This window comes from Harpegnathos saltator, unplaced genomic scaffold, assembly GCF_003227715.2.
Source record: "Harpegnathos saltator strain DR-91 unplaced genomic scaffold, Hsal_v8.6 scaffold192, whole genome shotgun sequence".
In the NCBI taxonomy this organism is placed as follows: domain Eukaryota; kingdom Metazoa; phylum Arthropoda; class Insecta; order Hymenoptera; family Formicidae; genus Harpegnathos; species Harpegnathos saltator.
Genome location: NW_020229975.1, coordinates 619,125 through 636,630, shown reverse-complemented (window position 1 = coordinate 636,630; position 17,506 = coordinate 619,125). Strand labels below are relative to the sequence as shown.

The window sequence follows — 17,506 nt, the reverse complement described above, 5'->3', positions numbered from 1 at the left end:
AGAGAGAGAGAGAGAGAGAGAGAGAGAGAGAGAGAGAGAGAGAGAGAGGAAGAGAGAGAGAGAGAGAGAGTGCACGGGTCAATGGAAACCCAAGAACGAGTAACGCGAAATAGGTAAGCTCGTGAGAATCAAAAGTGAAGCAAATGGCGAGAAAGGGAGAAAGAGAGGGTGGGAAGAGAAAGAAGAGGAGCGGCGGCAGCTGTTTAAAGTACTTGGCGCCTTTGCGGATTTCACAATGCGTATTTGCCAGCGACCGCGGCCTGAGCATCCGTGAGAGCATGGCGTCGTTGCCATAAATAGGTCCGCGCAAGCACCTGTCGGGCTAAGCAGGCGAAACTCTTATTATTCCGGCGGCGTTATAACGGCGAACCGCGGATTCCGCGCTCGCGCGAATACCGTCAGTGATTTCTAACCCGCGTTCGCGAAAATAATCTCCCCGCGGCACGCGAGACGTCTCCCTCTCCAGGACTTCCCGGATTGTTCGGGGCTTCTTTTCGTCGAGCAAAACCACGAGCTTTCTCGCCCCCCCCCGCCCTCCGCCTCTCGTCCCCCTTGTGTTCTTCCGCGTGACCTCGCTCGTACGCTTTCCACTTGGAAAGCGAAGCGGCGAAAATCGAGGAAGAATGGTCGTCGAGATGAGAAATGCCGCGTTGCGGGTGTGTTTTAATACGGTTCACTGGGTCATGGTTATGCGGGCTCTTAACGGATGATAGCGACGCGCGACGGCTTCTACTTTATGAATGGGACATTGTCGATATGTTAATATGCGCGAATATGCGACCGAGAGAGAAAGAGAAAGAGACTGATGAGGTGAAGAGGTGTTGTCTCTCTCTCTCTCTCTCTCTCTCTCTCTCTCTCTCTCTCTCTCTCTCTCTCTCTCTCTCTCTCTCTCTCTCTCTCTCTCTCTCTCTCTCTTTCTCTCTCTCTGTCTCTGTCTCTGTCTCTGTCTCTGTCTCTGTCTCTGTCTCTGTCTCCGTCTCCGTCTTTACGTCTCTCTCGTTTGTGATCAAGTTCCATCTTTTACTTTCTAATCGCCTCACACTACGCGAGATCGAAAATAATGACACCTTCGTATCTGTCTTCGTATCTGTGATACACGCTTATACTTTTATCTCGAATTATGCCGTGGCCGTAAATACGGTCGGCATGCACAAATGAGATCGTAAATGAAAACTCATTGCGCATCGTAAACGTCCCGGCGAAGCGGAGCTTTTTTCCGAATGCAGCCGGCTGCCGCGCTCGAAATCCCGGGGACGTTGATATTTTGACGTTGGCCTCCATAAAGTGCATTAGCGACGACGTACATCGCCGAACGCTCGTGATATTTTTTTATCGCGCACTACCCCTCGCGCGCCTAACTTCCGACCGTTCACTCCTCCTTTGCTGGCATTTTTTTCTCTGTGAAATGCTGTCGACTATTGAATTACTTACATACGCTCTTCGTCGACTATATAACTTGAAAACGCCGTTGCCGGGCACAACGCAATCTCCATTGCGCGACATTGTGAAAAGATATTGTGAAAAATGTAGTCCCGCGCGCCGCCACTCTCGAATCGTCGATGATGAATCGTGGATGCACTCTTGTCGCGCGCCAGACTAATTAGTGGGTGACGTCTGTCGCGCGCTTCAATACGAACACGTCTCGATGATATTCGCGCGAACGATTAGATTTTCGCGTCGTGGTGATCCGCTGATATTATAACTAGAGCATTCGAAACGTCCGCGGCGCGCTTCTTCTCTCTTGACGAACGTCGACGAGACAGTTAACACGATCGCTCGTTATATCGCGAGAATAAATATCTCGTCAGCGCCGTCAGAACGCTGATCGGTCAATTGCGTTTCCCGCTCGCTCCTGTCGTTAATTAGCAGCGATTGCTTCTCGATCAAATAACGACTCGTCGTCGCCGGTATCGCGACGTATCGGAACGCGACGCTGCACTCCATGCGCGATAGCGTATCAAAGAACGAAGCACGCCCCCTCCCCCTCCCCCTCCCCTCCCCGTGTCGCACAGTTTGCTCGCTCGCGGTCACGCTCCCGTCTCGATCCGCGTAATTTCGTCCAATTAATCACTCGCCGCGCGAAGTACACGGCGACCGTGAAGTCGTTATCCGTCATCCGAGACGAGGAGCGGGTTCCGGAGCGCGGTAAAAGACGCGGGCCGCGAACGCAGCCCGCAGATTCGGGACGGTTATTCTCCGCTAAGACCGATCCATCAGAGCCGGCCGAAGCGCGTCAGTCGTCTGATACGACCGAATTTCCCGCGAGGGCCACCACGCGCTCGCGGCCCGCCAACCGACGGCCGCGCTCGCCGGAATTATGGTTCCCTTATGCTCCCATTACGGGGCCATCTACGGTTATGTTCTCGCGCGCGTCGGGCGGCCGCTCCCGTTCCATCCCACCCCCGAGCCCCCGGCGTGGCTCTCGCGCAAACAATCTCCGTGGGGCATTTTTGGCCCTTGATCGATGTTGACCTTTTAATGGCTCAGCACGCGGAGTGGCCGTTCGCCGTGCGCGAACGCCCCCCGCGTTCGTGTTCGCTCGCTGTTGACTCGGACGAGATTTGATGGACAATATCGTAATGTAGTTGCCGGAATAATTTCGCAGCGGTGATACCGGCCGCGACTCGGGCCCCCCTCTCCCCCCCCCGGCGCTCGGAGTAGCCTTGATCCCGTTGATCGATGCTGACGTTTATGCGTTATCGTTAATGGAGAACGCGGATGACGCTTTTGTGGCAGCCGGGCAGGACTTGTGTTTTATTTACAATCCTGTTATCGGGGAAGCGATGATATTGGGATACACATTGGAGCGCGCACACATGCCTCGGCCGAATTCGTTTTAATCGAGTACATTTGAAACTGATGTAGCTCTTTTTGTGTCGCGCTATGCGCATTTCTGCGCGAGCGCGCGCGCGCGCACACACGTACGCGTCTCGCGGAAATATCGACGCGGAAAATTTAATTCAATCCTTTTTCGCGATATTTATCACGTATTTACATTCAGGTTAGTCAATTTATTTCGAGCCGGTAAGGATGACACATGATAAAATTTGTCGACCTGAATAAAAAAATAAATTTGCCATTTCTGTATAATTTACAAGCTGCGTGTGCGCGCGAGCATGAAATTCATCTGCCATTATTATTGTACTCCGTAATCCGTAGCGATCGCTGCGGAAAAGGTCATCGAGCGAGATACGGTCATCGTCATCGTAAATTGCAAGCAGCGCGAGTTATATTCGAGATATGTATGTGCGTCTTATGTGCAGCTGCATTCGATACCGCGTACGCTCGATGCTGCTGCTGGCTTGGTCAACGTTCGCGCATATATTTGGCGTAGCTAATGTCGAAGTTGCCAAATTGTCTATGACTAACTTGCATTTCGAACGACGTCCATCCGCACATTGCCTCGTCAAGCCGTACCGACCGGATCCGGACTCTCTCAGCCTTCTCTCAGCCGCGAACGTTCTCTATGCGAACGTAACTTCCACCTTCCTTACTCTCCGCCCGTATAATATTCGCCTCGTGATCCATAACTAATGTTCCCTCTCTCCATCGATCCGTCGCGTCCGCGGCACGCGAAATAATCGCGTATATCGCCGCTACATCGAGAGTACATCGTGCCCCCGATAAGATCGCGTTAGATCACCGCGGAATAAATCCGCAAAGGCCGATTCGAAAAGTGCATCTATCTCTCACGCTACCTACCTCCGCCTCTCTATCTGTCTCCCCGCGTATGCGCGTCTCTAATATCGCCGCATATCGGGCGCGAATTTGAAGATGCAAAATGCGTTCGTTTCACGTTAGTACGCAATTTGTCCGTCCGTTTTTAAACGGACGATGTGACAGATTTAATTAGGAAGCGACTTTAATTGGGAAAGATAGAAATGATATATGAGAGAAGAGATATTCTCGTGCAATAGAGCCTAATCAGCGAAATCCAATAATTATAACATATTCAGAGCAAACATTGCGATGTATTGAATTCGAATGTTGAACCAATCAACAGATCTCAAAGTAGCCGTTTTTGTTCATTCCGGATTTAGAAACTGAACGATACTCTGGACCGGGAATTCTTTAAATTAATAGCATGAATCCGATATTAGCGCTGTCGTTTCTATTGCATATCAGGGAAATGTCGAGAAAATTAGAACTGTCGCTTTTTATTTAACAAGCGCAAGTTAAGAATACATCTGCACGATCGTGATTGAACATCGAATGATTAATATCTGTGTAGGTATAAACGTGTTCGATATTTTAGGAGCGCATCTCACGATCTCGATGCCACCATTCTACTTGCCTATCGCGAGGATGGACAAGTTCTATTATTATGTCACGCCGATAGTACATCGCAATTTTGTTTCTCGTTTTAGATCCCAAATTCAAGGAGCCAATAGCCAACGTAACCGCATCGGTGGGAAGGGAAGCCATACTTTCCTGTGTAGTTCAAGACCTCGCCGGCTACAAGGTAATTCGAATTTTTATGAATACGTTCCCTTCCGTCATTAAAACGCTGTCAAACGCTAAGCTGTCAAAAGTTAAAGCTGTTAAAGCTGTCAATTAAGCATCGCTCGTGCGATCTTGAAGTGGCATTTTTGTCCTGACACTTGTTTCTGTTATCTCCCTCTTCGTAACTGAATCGATATCTAATAATCAGTTATCTAACACGGTTAAGTTGTTTTTTACGATAGCCGACATTTTCGCGTATTCTGATCGGTGATTGGAGATATGAAATAATTCCACAATGTTGCTTTTTTCCCTTCTTTTTTTTTGCCGTAAATACGAGCAGCCGACGACATGCTTGTGATGGTTTTTTGTGAAATTTCTCCTTATTAGACGTAATTATTCGAGACGCTACGTGAGTCATTTGGGAAAAGAGCTTGACGATTCTCTTCGACATTCTAATACTGTTTAACGCCTGAAAATATCTATTTAGCGAGACCTATATTCGCATATCTCACGCCTCACATTGAGGAATCGCGAAACGTGTTTTTACAGCGTACTTACGGGAATAATTCATGAATAAGTAGTCAGAGTAACTGGCTGCGAAACACCACTCGGCTATTTCGCAGCACCAGCGAGTGACTTGCTCTCTCTTTCCTCCTACGATAACAAGTATCTAAATGGCGCTAAGTCGCTTTTAAGTAACGCGACCGTTCGTAATTCTAGTGCGAAACATTACCGATGCGCCTTGAGCGCGTTATTTTCGACCACATGTTTTTCTCGGCCGCAATTTCACCGTTAAAAGATTAGTAATGCGGCGAAATACAATTGTATTTCGTACGTGCCGTCTCAGATATTTTTATTATAAAAAATCTCGAGTCACGTGTATGTATTATATTACATTAAGAACAAAATTAAACAATTTTTTCACACACACACACACACACACACACACACAGTGATATTACACACGGTAGTAAAATTAAAGTAATTTAATACTCTTGGTGTTTTTGTCCGTGAACGTTCACATGTGCGCGTGCGCGCGCGCGCGCGCGCGCGCGCGTGTGTGTGTGTGTGTGTGTGTGTGTGTGTGTGTGTGCGCGTGTGTGGTCTAATGTTAGAGCACTAATTTTGAGCACCGTCAGTGCTAACATACGTAACGTCAGCGTACGAGAAAAAAGCTCTGTGAGCGGGATATGATGGGATTAAAATTCTGCGTAAGAATATTCCAGAACAAAAAAGAGATCCCGGTCATAGAACAACGGGTTAAATTGTATTTAACCCATTGACCCAGTTAAAGGAGCGCGAAAAGAAGAAAAAGAGAAAATAGTTGAAGTGAATTTCTGTCTCTCCGGCGCTCCTTACACGCTACCGCACTCTGGACGGCCTGAAGAATTTTCTTCGACGAAACCGAAGCAATTAGTTAATTAATTAGTAAAATTACGTAGAGGGGAATAAAAACGAGTACTTACCGGCGGGAGGACGATCTTATTCAATCTTTTATTCGCAATTCCGGTTCAGCTGTAGTCAGCTAGAGTGGGTTTAACGAAAATGTTAGGTAGGTAACGGCCTTCGCGGAGTGTTAATTAGGAAGTGAAAACCACACGGGCCGCGGAATGGCCTCTCGTAGACAAATTCGATCAGGTTCTCTCGTCTGGAAGATCAACCGCTTCGTCGTTTGTTCCCGATTGATATCGTGTAAATATTTGAACTGTAATTACGGCGGATACTATTATTCGGGTATTTTCAGTGCGATTAATCGAATAAATTCTGATGCAGCTTTTTCCCACATTGAAATGCTCGAATATCGATTTTCACATTATACTTGTAGATTGATATCACACAGTGGCGCTCGAGACTCTCTCTCTCTCTCTCTCTCTCGATTCGCGATATAAGTGTTGGAATATGAACGCTCTGCGGATTTGACGCGCCACGCATTTGACACGTGCGTGCGCGCGCAGGCGCGCGATATATAGCTTTTCGGGAATTCGCAGAAAACGTCATGCAAAGTTTGTGCATAAACTCTCGTTAGGAAAAAAAAACTATTGCATTTTTATTCGTTTCCTAGTTGACGTGCACGCACGCTCGCGCGAAGTTAGCGTATAAATAAAGTTTGTTTCGTTCAAAGCGATTTTTTCGAGCTTATATTTGTCCGACATTCAAGGCAGATGAAAAAAGACTAATAAGAAGTGCACGACCAATATCGGAATTGCCGAGTAATTTCGATGACGGGTCGGTCTCGATACGGTTAGCGGAAAAAGAAGCGTCACGCGAGACGCCTTTAATTTGTTCCACATTGCTGCGCTCTTTTGCCGTGTCGCGAGCTAAAACGAGTAGCATCTGTGTGCTAAATGGCCGAATTATTTGTCCACGTTCTATCTTTCTGGCCAATTAGAGGCCGAATAACGTAACAATTGTTTCGCTCATGATGTTTGCGTTTGGGTTTCGGTAGACTAGATCTATTTACCGTTTGCACGTGGCTTCCGCAAAGTTCGAATTACATCCCATCAATCGAGAATTAATTGAGTGTTGCTTAATTAATTTTGGAAACGATAGAGACCCTAGTTGTTGATTTTGTGATAATTATCGGTTATATGTAACGGATCGAGCAACGTTGTCGATAACTTAGCGGTAGCGAAGCATTCTCGTTCTCAAGTCCCGCCGCACAGACGAGTGTTTTTCTAGTCGCACGAACGAATTTCTACAATCATTCAAATTACCTACTATACTTTATGCATCTGTCGTCGAACAGATTGCGCATCTCTTTGTAGCGTAATCGCAGGGACATGATCATCAGGAGGCAAGGGTTTCGTGTCAAGCCGTTCTGCTCCACTGGTCCACGTTATGTGTTAAAGCGAACCGGTTCCAACAATTCGAACAGCTGCGGGACAACTGAGAGAGAGAGAGAGAGAGAGAGAGAGAGAGAGAGAGGTAGGAAAGCAAGGAATGAAAGGGAGATCCCGTGAACAAAAAATGATTTATACGCGGTGGACGGCGTGTAGGAATCGCGAAGGATCGACAAGAGGAAAGATATTGAAAACTATTCATCCTACTGGTTTGCGTTTGTTCCCTTTCTCTCTCTCTCTCTCTCTCTCTCTCTCTCTCTCTCTCTCTCTCTCCCCCCTTCCTTCCCTATGAAATTCAAATCGATGCACTTATAGAGACCACGAGGACCTCCGTCCTCGTCCGTGTGGCCGACATTGCTTACCCGAGAACGACGATGTCAGGCGAAGGAGAAGGTGCGGGCGGGTGGGGAGGGTGGGTAGCGGGCGGGGTGGAATAATCGCGCCGTTTATAAGCCGGTGGTGCGTCGCTCGGTGTTCCGGCTATGCATTAAGATGACGGATAACAGCCGCAGCTATGCCGGAAGGCTCGAATCGTCACGATGCGGAGATAACGACGCCTCTCTCCGCCCTCTCGTCGCCGCCGGTTTACATGTAATACGCGCCGCGGACATTAACTTTTACTTCCCCACGTGATCCGATACCTCGCACGTGCGTCGCATCGCTCTGTCCGTCTCTCGTTCGAGTGGGGCAGGCAGGAGGGGGGAGACCTCTCGTCTCGTTCGAGAGAGAGCTTGGCGTTCCGCTGATCGAATTCGCGTTCGAACGCATTTTCCTCTCGTCCGCACGAAACGTGTCCCGGTTGACTCGCGTTATTTTTTTATTACAGCCGAGATAAGCGCCGCTCGGGACGCCGTGTTTGCGTCGGTCGTTGCCTCTCTCTCTCTCTCTCTCTCTCTCTCCCCCCCTCTCTCTCTCCCTCTCTCTCTCTCTCGCTTCGGAAATAATCGTGAATTCTTCTTTCTCGCGGATTCGACTCGATACGTAACTGAGGGAGACTCGCGGATTAATGACGATAATCGACGCTCGTCGAAACGAGCAGCAATGGCGACAGCAGCAGCAGCAGCAGCAGCAGCAGCAGCAGCAGCTAGGCGATAGCCTCGGGATATAATAACGGGTTGACCGGGTGATCGAGCGTGGTCTCTTCTCAAGATTGCAGTTACCGCCCGCTGAAACTGTCAGCCGCTGAATTTTAATTGCAAAGTTGGGTCCTCGCGTGTTCGGTTCCGAATAACTACTACAGCTCGTTAACTAATGCCTCGCGTTTAATTAGACTCCAAGTTGTAACGGCGATTATTGTTTCCACATCGCGTTCCACCCGTCGCCTCTCCCTCCTGTCTTCTAATCGCTCCTAAAATTACTCCTAATCCCAATGAGAAGCAGATAAAATTGCTGGAAAACTCTCGGCCCTTCGACGCGTGCGTCGATCCACATCCACGCCTCGGTTAACACCGCGAGGCGATTCATTAATTACGAGCGCGCGGGGTCGCGTGTGCCGCGGCAACTCGGTCCATTAATAATAACGTTGCAATGCGTTAATTATCGTCAAGTTCCCGCGATGCACTTTCGCAAAGTGACGCTCGGGCAGGACGAGGCGAATTGGACGGGGGAGGGAGGGAGGGAGGGAGGGAAAAACTCGGCATTTTCGTGCGCGTTCATCTCGCAGTCGGCGAATATAAGATATAGCATTACGCTTATTGCGCGCTCTCAACCTTTTACTCCCCGCGACGGATAATAGTTCTTCATTACGATAATGCTCGCCGATCGATAGCCGGTATCCGCGACGTGATTCGGTTCGCCGATAAGCCGGCGGTTTAACTGGCACTTAGGAATGAGATCGTTGTATTTCTTCTTGCCGAGCAACTTTGCCCTCCTCCGCACTCATTTCAGCGACGATTTATATTCCGCCGACAACGACGACGGCGACGGTGACGGCGACAGCGACGAGGACGACGACGACGACGACAGGGCGATGGCGATGGAGGGGGGGGAGACGAATTTACACGTCGTAGAGACGAGTTGCATCTGGCAGTCGCGGATCAATCTGAATGCGCAAACATCGTCGTCTCCGTTCCACTTGGACTGCCTGCAGGTCGCTCGACTCATCGGCTTTCGGGCCATAGGGCTGGATTAATCACGGCCCTCTGTAAGCACTGATGCATCCGCTAATCCGGGACTCTCTCACTCGATTCAACCATTTCTCCGGAACGATCTACCGTGCCATTATATAATGGTGACTAGATTCGCTGGATTAAATCCACAAACTATTAACTCTGCAACTGCTCGAATGTACCGGGGTGTACTTGGCCGGGGTCCGATCCTACTATTTGTTTGAGCTGTCCAATCGCGATCGCGGCCGGTGAAAAATGGCACGCTCTCTCGTTTACTTTCGTCGTGAAAAAGTCCTTTCTTTTTTAGCGCTGGCAAAAACTTACGCTCGGAACGTTTGCTCGCGTGTCCGCCGTATACGCTGCCGTACGCGCGCCTGATTTTCATTCGCATTAATTGAATAAATTCTGGAAACAGGCATATATAATGTATGAAGCATGCATGTGTGTGTGTATGTGTGTGTGTGTGTGAGTGTGACATTTATCTACCCTTCATTGTCTCTGTGGCCGATGCTATAGTTGTTCGAAGATACTGAGACTCGACATCGTTCATTGCAAAAAGCGAGGTCAATTTATAAAATGCAGCAGCCACGTTGCTCGAACGGATAGCTGATGAAGTTAAAAGTTTTATGAAGCGAACCCCTTCGGATCCCTACCCGGTTTGTTCTCGACCGTGACAAGGCACGAGCCCGTAACTCTTGGCAGCCTTATAAACGTATAATCGATCTTGTTAATTGGAAAGCAAACGCGATTAATGGACGGCGGGGATGAGAATACGCAATTTTTTACTTGGCCTCGCAATAATGTTATTCACGTCGCGGTCCAGTGAGCTTCGCGAAACTATCGGCTGAATTTCGCGATGGGTGAGCGTAAGAGAGAGAGAGAGAGAGAGAGAGAGAGAGAGAGAGAGAGAGAGAGAGAGAGAGAGAGCAACTCGTTCCTGAAATTTCTTCAAAAAATAGAACGGTAACACGAATCACAGAGATAGATAAGAGGAGAGGGAAAAATGTCTGAAAGAGAGAAAAAGAGAGGGGGGAAGAGAGAGAGAGAGAGAGAGAGAGAAAGAGAGAGACGACGGAAGACAGGAAGAAAAGTGTATACCATTTATGGACACTTGGAGCATGAAAGTCGAGAAGTTCCGCGATCGCGGCTCGCGCCGATATTAAACCGATATTCATGAAGTAAATATGCATTTAGATAGAGAATTAACGTGGCAGTTAGCTTTGCCTTTAGTCCGTGGTGTATCGTATAATGAGTGCGAAAGGGCACAAAGGCACCAGCGACATTATGTCGCTGGTGAGAGGAACATCCTTCGGAGTTTATTCGTAAGATTCACTCTCGTTAGAAATTTAGATTAGATAGATAGGTAGACAGATAAGACAGAGAGAGAGAGAGAGAGAGAGAGAGAGAGAAAAAGATTGAAACAGTAATTTTGACGACAACGACGACATAGATAACGGGAGAGTATTCGCGGGGGATTATTTTCCGTTTGATAAATCGAGCATTGTAATTTAACAGGGTTACTAAGCAAAGGAAACGTAAATTTCCCTATAACGGCGCACGCGAAATCGATATGCATTTGGGACGCGGATTACTGAAACAATCAGGCCTGGACGCGATCGTCCTTTTGCGGGGCGGCGCGTAACTGAAGCAGCGTGACGTAAAGCCGGCTAATTGGTTAATTGAAGAACCGACATACAGGCGTGGCAGGGATCGCCGAAACATGAGGCCGGCGCGGCGCGGCGGCGGGATGCGCGACGACGCTCGATATAGTAATATCGCGAAATTGAAGAGTCAACGAATCGTTAATCGCGTTTGATTACTTATAACTTCATTTCGCTAGGATCGTCGTGTAACGTCAGAAACGGATATCGAGTGGAGCTCAATCGACCGTAATGCGATACACGTACATATGTATCGCATTTGTACGGAATTAACTATAAGCGGTGAGGCTAACTAAATTTGAATATCATCCAATGGAATATAATCTAATGTAGATTATCGGACGCGTAAAATTATGGCAACGTTCATCGCGCTGATGGACTCGTATTTGCGGATGTATTTGGAGCCACTCTCGTGTTTCCTTCCCCCCTCTCTCTCTCCTCTCTCTCTCTCTCTCTCTCTCTCTCTCTCTTTCGCTCTTTCTCTCTTCCTTTTTCCTTCTTTTTCTAACCAGAGCAAAAATACACGCACTTTTCGCACCGCGAATCGCTTGCCTCTTCTCTCGTACTTTCGCCGTAAAAATTCCGATTAATTAAGCTTAGCTCGCTTTCATAAACGTAAACGTGTCTAATCTCTGCCGGCTAATGGTACGTTGCTACGGGCGTGGTACGATTTGCTGCATAATTGCTGCGGAGATTTGGACGCGGGAGAGAGTCCCGCGTTGTTTGCCGTTTACGGTCTTCTTTCGGATACCCGCGGGACATACATGCATTCAGGTTATGCATTAGCGGAGCGATTAGGTTTAATCCGCGACCTCTGGTATACGTTAGCCCCGGCGACGATACCTGAGAAATAATCGCGCGACACGGCGCGTCTCGTCGAGCGGAAATGTTCATTCACCGAGCGCGATGTGCCGGCTCCTCTGAATAATTACGAACGACAATCATACTCGCGCGACCATTACTGTCGCGCACGCTATAAAGTGGCCCGACATAAAAATGCAAAGGCGCGTCGTAACCGCGATATTAATTAGAATTTGCAAAAGCGTCTCCGCCGGGTCCGTCGAGACGCGCTCTCGCCGCGCTGCTCCCCCAGCGATGCGAAAAATATGCGCCGGCCGAAAGCTCCGCTGGCTTCTCGAGGCCGATGAATGTCATCGCTCGCGCGTGTATGTCTCACGTGTATGCATTTAGATCGCGTATTAGCAACGCAATTAAGTGCGATCGTTATTCTTTAGCTCGGAACCGAGACCGGGAGAGAGACGTGTCGGTTTTGATACGCTTGGTATGTTGAGTCGTGGCCTGAGATAGAGAGACAAGGCGAAAGGGAGAGAAAGAGAGCTCATAATTTCGAGAGAGATTGTCGGGGGATGACACGCGCGTATGACATTTCCCACTGACATTTTGAAGGAAGTCCCTCGCGGGATCGCGCCTAATGCTCCGACACCCGTCGACTACTTGGAAGACCTCAATTACCTTAATATCCCTGTCATTATGCCGAGTTACTGTATCTTGTGCGCTAACCCCTTGCGCTAATTGCAGGGCAGACGCACACACACACACACCCTCTTTCTCCCTCCCTCCCTCTCTCTCTCTCTCTCTCTCTCTCTCTCGCTCTCTGTTTCTCTCTCTCTCTCTCTCTCTCTCTCTCTCTCTCCTTGTGATGGCCGTTGTCCTTCCAGTCACTCTCCAGGACTCGCGTGCACATTGTCATTTAGCCATCATGTTCTTCCTTTGCCGCTTCTTCCCCGAGCAGCTTGGCGCGAGTTTAGATACATTCGTGGAATCACAGGTCGGTGCATTCTTAGTGTGTGACGTGACTCTAATTCCTAAGCTCAGTTAAATCCGACATGGCGACGCGCCGCTACGTCTCTCTCTGTATCGTCGCGTATACAGAGTCTGTGAAATTTTAATATCGCGCTTTGTCGACACATTCATCGCGTTTCCGCGGAAGAAGGAGCGAGAGAACGCGCGTACGTCGAACTTCCTCTCGTCGTCTTCAGCAGTCATGTGGTTATATATTCTTAATGAAAAGTGTGTACACACACACATATACACACACACATACAGAGGCGTGCGTGTCTCGGATCGGGTGTATTTACGGATCACGTGGCAATTCGGCGTGTTTATTCGATCCTAACGAAGTTACAGTCGAGACCGGGACAACTTCGTAGCGTCGTATCCGGTGGAGACCGTATCCGGTAAAAGTGAGCCCCAGCGGCGGGTTATGGGAGAGCACTTCGGCAATGGGGAATCGCGGTGGCCCGACGGTGGTTAGCGTTTCGCTAACTTTATTTCAATGTAGCCCGAACGAAGCGGAACGTCTGCTAACGGTGATGAAATCCCGATCCGCAAAGTGCACCGTCGTAGAATGCATTTCCGTCGTTCAAACCGATTATCCGCGCTCGTGGTAAGACCCGTGGGAAAAAGGAAGGAAAAGGAGAAGGAAGAAGAACGGGGAAAGGGGGAAAAAGAGAAACGGCCTCGAGACGACCTCATAGCAGACGGACGGAAAAGCAGTGTATCGGAATTCAATTCCGCGCGAAATTATATCAGGCCGGATCGGCGGTGGCTTGTTTGCACACAGGCTTAGTTAATATTTCGCCTGGGCAAGAAACCAGAGTCCCAAAATTGCTTCGATTTCATTCCTTCGTTTGGCGGCCGGCCGCGATGCGAGCGTCGCGCGTAGACATGAATTTATGATGGATCGTTGCCGCAACGATTACACACCATGCCAACTCTCATCGGGCCTTTCGTTCGACGCTTACGACCCGAAAATATTCATTTAAGCGCGCGTTTCTCCGTCGCGAAATGGGCAAAAGTACTCGCCGAGTGTGTCATTTTTCCAAATTTATTTCGCTAACGTCCGATTTACATCGCGGCGTAATTGTGCGTATGCAGAATCGATTCCGAAATTTCAACGCTTTCAAATTATTGCGCGCAACGTGGAAAAAAGGTCGGAAATGGTTTGAGAAATTAATTGAAAGTCTATGTGTGCTTTTCCAACATTCTGGTTTCGACAATAAATTTTTTTTTATTTTCTTAATAATTGTGTAATTAATTCTTTTTTTAATAATTTTAATAAATGTACCATCAACGAGCGGAACAGTTTAAATTAGGCACCGGGTTAGGCCGGTTGGGTTCTTCTGCAAACGGAGGAAACGGAGAGAACGCAGGACAACTCGCCCTTTGCGCGCTTTGCGCGATTTATCACCCGGTGGGCTTATGAAATCGCGCGAGCGTCTCTAATCAAAGGTGCCTGCCCGCCGGCACTGATTTAAAGCACGTCAGCGGCTCTCCTGTCGCGGTCTGAATACCGCGGCGGCGCGGAAATATACGATCCAAGATGGACTTCTCGTGTAAAGTCGTAAAAGTCGTACACGCGCCTTTCCAAACTGTCGTCGTCCTCGCTTTCTTCGTCGTCGTCACTGTCGTCTTCGCCGTCACCGCCGGCCATTTGCCGCGCACATACACGACCCTGGAAAATTAATCTTACGAGTCTAGTCTAATCTCCGCTTTCGCAACGAGCCCAACCCCCAACCACCGGCGCGAGCCGTAAGATCGCGATCTTTCGCTCGCCCGCGAATGAAGTTGCGCGAAATCTCTACTTACGTTCCTGTCCGAGCCGACCTGTCAAAAAGTTCGAGGATGCGGCGAAACGAGCGAGCGAGCCGCAGCCCGGGTAGAAGGACGAGGCGGAGGAGGAGGAGGAGGAGGAGGAGGAGGACTCGGGGCCGGAAATTGAGAAGTAGAAATTGAGCCGAATGTTTCCGTGGAATACGTCGCGGATGTCGGGAAAGTCGGGAGAGCTGTCGCACGAAACAAGTTACGACGGATGCGCCGGCGGATACGGCCTGTGTGTGCGAACATTCAGTGGCGTTCTCCGCGATTGTGGTTGTATGCTGGAAGCAGTGATATTAGCGTCGTTAGCGTTACGAATAGAGACAGAGTGTGTTTCGTGCGCTGCGAAAGAAGGGAATATCGGCCGAGATGTAATTACGAAATTATTTCCGCTCTGAGGAGTTTGTATCGCATCGAATAACTTCTCTTTCTTTCTCTTATTTCGTCATCAGACCCAAGAGCAGTTATAACGTAGCCTCCCTCCTCCCTCCCCCTCTCTCTCTCTCTCTCTCTTCTCGCTCTTACTCTCTTACTCTCTCTCTCTCTCCCCCTCTCTCTCTCTCTCTCTCTCTCTCCAGGAGGAACACGAGGAATGCACGCATGCGATGTGTTTTCACATTGTCGACATCGCGGAAAGTCGCGAAATTCGCGCGGGAAAAGATCGTCAGGCGCGGGCGGGCGCGCGCGCGCGCGCTCGCGTGACACATAGTCGGCGACACGGGCCGGGTTCTCCGAGTCTCCGTAAATTACAGAAACTCGCGATGGCTCGCAGCCGTAAATACTTGGTTATCATAGTTGGCGGAAGCACGACGGGGCATTATACCTGCATTCACGTTCATCGTGGTCAGAGATGGCGGCACCGCTGGACAGGGCGCTCAACGTTTCCATTCATCGGTGTGGATATCAAATGCAATAGTTCATGGTGGTGCTTCCGACTAGGTGGTCGACCAGTCCTCGACCTCTACCTCTCCTAATCCAACCACCCAGCGTTTCACACCGGTCCCTGGCAGATTTACAGGCGCCTCGCTTGATATCTGCATCCGAGAGCCCCCCCGCGGTAGACGCACGTGTTCCGGATCTCCTCTCGTCTTCTCTCTTCCTCCCACCTTCTGCCGTACACTCTGTACTTTCCGTCACACCGCTGACTTCGCGGCTGCGTCATTTGGGATAATTACTCGAGTAATCGACGCGGTCGAATGTGAGATTAAAGGTCGGCGGACAGGGGGAGAGAAAGAGAGAGAGAGAGAGAGAGAGAGAGAGATAGTTGCGAGATAGTTCAGTAATCAAGCCCTGCGCCGTCCTCTCGTTGTCCTCGAGATTAACGTGATGTATCAGTTGGCTACTAACTTCGTGTACTCCTCCATCTTTTCTTCTTTTTTCTCTTTTTCAACTATTAACTTCAGCCGCGTACTTCGACGCGGCTGATTCCTCACGAGACTGTCGCCGTCGCCACTGGATAACGGCTCAAAGAAGCGTTCGCTGGAGGAACGCGCAACGTGCGCGTAATTTTTTTACGAGAGCTGCAATTCTCATTTCTCCTGTTACATTCTCCGACGTGGTAGGATATCACTCTCCATTCAGCCGCCATCGCTCGTGAATCAGCTGCATGAGCTGATAAATAAAACACAGCACGGCCCGCGCCCTATAAAGTGTTAATATTTAGAGCGCTACACGGCGGCGCGAAGTATCTCCACTGTAACATTCATTCACGCTTCAAGCAGCAGAGAAGAGCGATTCTCGTTAAGACGGCGATCGCTCGCTCCTTGCCGACTGTCTCTACGGCAGATCAAATCGTTAGGAAAAATTGGATTCCATGCTCGAAAAGTCCAGTAGCAGCAGTGAGGAGAGAGAGAAAGAGAGAGAGAGAGGGAGAGAGAGAGAGGGGGGGAACTATTCACACGAGCGGGCTTGTTGCGCTTCTCGGCTTGTGCGTTTGTAACTTCTTGTCTGTTTTCCGCGAATACACACATAGAGAGAAAGAGTGAGAAAGGCAAAGAGACAGAGACAGAGAGAGAGAGAGAGAGAGAGAGAGAGAGAGAGAGAGAGAGAGAGAGAAAGAGAGAAAGAGAGAGAGAGAGAGAGAGAGAGAGAGAGAGAGAGAGAGAGAGAGAGAGAGAGAGAGAGAGAGAGAGAGAGAGAGAGAGAGGGAGAGATAGAGAACGGTCCACGGTGCGTACAGTGGCGTACGTATGTGTGAGTAACATTTGCACGCCCGCAGCGCACGTGCATCCCTATCTTCAAAGGCACGGGATAATGGAATTGCTATTTCGGTGCGCAAACATTTATTTCCAGATACCGCTCGCGTTATAATTTCTGGAGTGACATGCCCGCGATATCTCGTACCCCGAGGCCGTGCCTCGCGTTTCGTCGGGGTCGAGGTAGCTGATGATCGCTTTAAAGAACGCCGGAAGAGCGCGCGCCCTTCTCTCCCTTTGCCTGCGCCGCGCCGCGCCGCGCCGCGCCGTTCGCTGGAGCGAGCTCTTTCTTTCTAGTGATGCACCACAAAGAGAAGCGTTGATCGCGTAATCGAACGTGTCACGCTCGGGAGGATCGCGAGACGGGCGCGTGGTAAATGGCGGAGAAACGTCGGAGGAATGTGTTGAGAACGCCTCGTCGATTTGTTTAACGTCAATAACGCTCGTCTCTCCCTCCGTCTCTCCCGTTATCCTCCCCTCTTTCTCTCTCTCTCTCTCTCCCTCTCTCTCTCTCTCTTTTCTTGCTTTCCTGCGATCAGACATCGCAGGGGTGGCTAGCGTGAAAATAAAAAGCGCGACGCAAAAGCACGGCTTTTTCGACTAATTCGCCGATCGACGCTCGAGGCGTTTCATAAAACGAA

The 17,506-nt window shown here is 49.4% G+C and overlaps 1 protein-coding gene across 3 annotated transcripts in view; it reads left to right on the top strand.

The window, feature by feature from the left end:
* LOC105191963 (neurotrimin) overlaps window positions 1-17,506 on the top strand; it is a 172,564-nt gene that overhangs the window by 101,056 nt on the left and 54,002 nt on the right. For all 3 annotated transcript variants that reach the window (XM_025297895.1, XM_025297896.1, XM_011155769.3), the window contains one exon: window positions 4,368-4,462. In XM_025297895.1, the coding sequence (XP_025153680.1) occupies window positions 4,368-4,462 (95 nt within the window). The remainder of the gene's footprint in view (window positions 1-4,367; window positions 4,463-17,506) is intronic.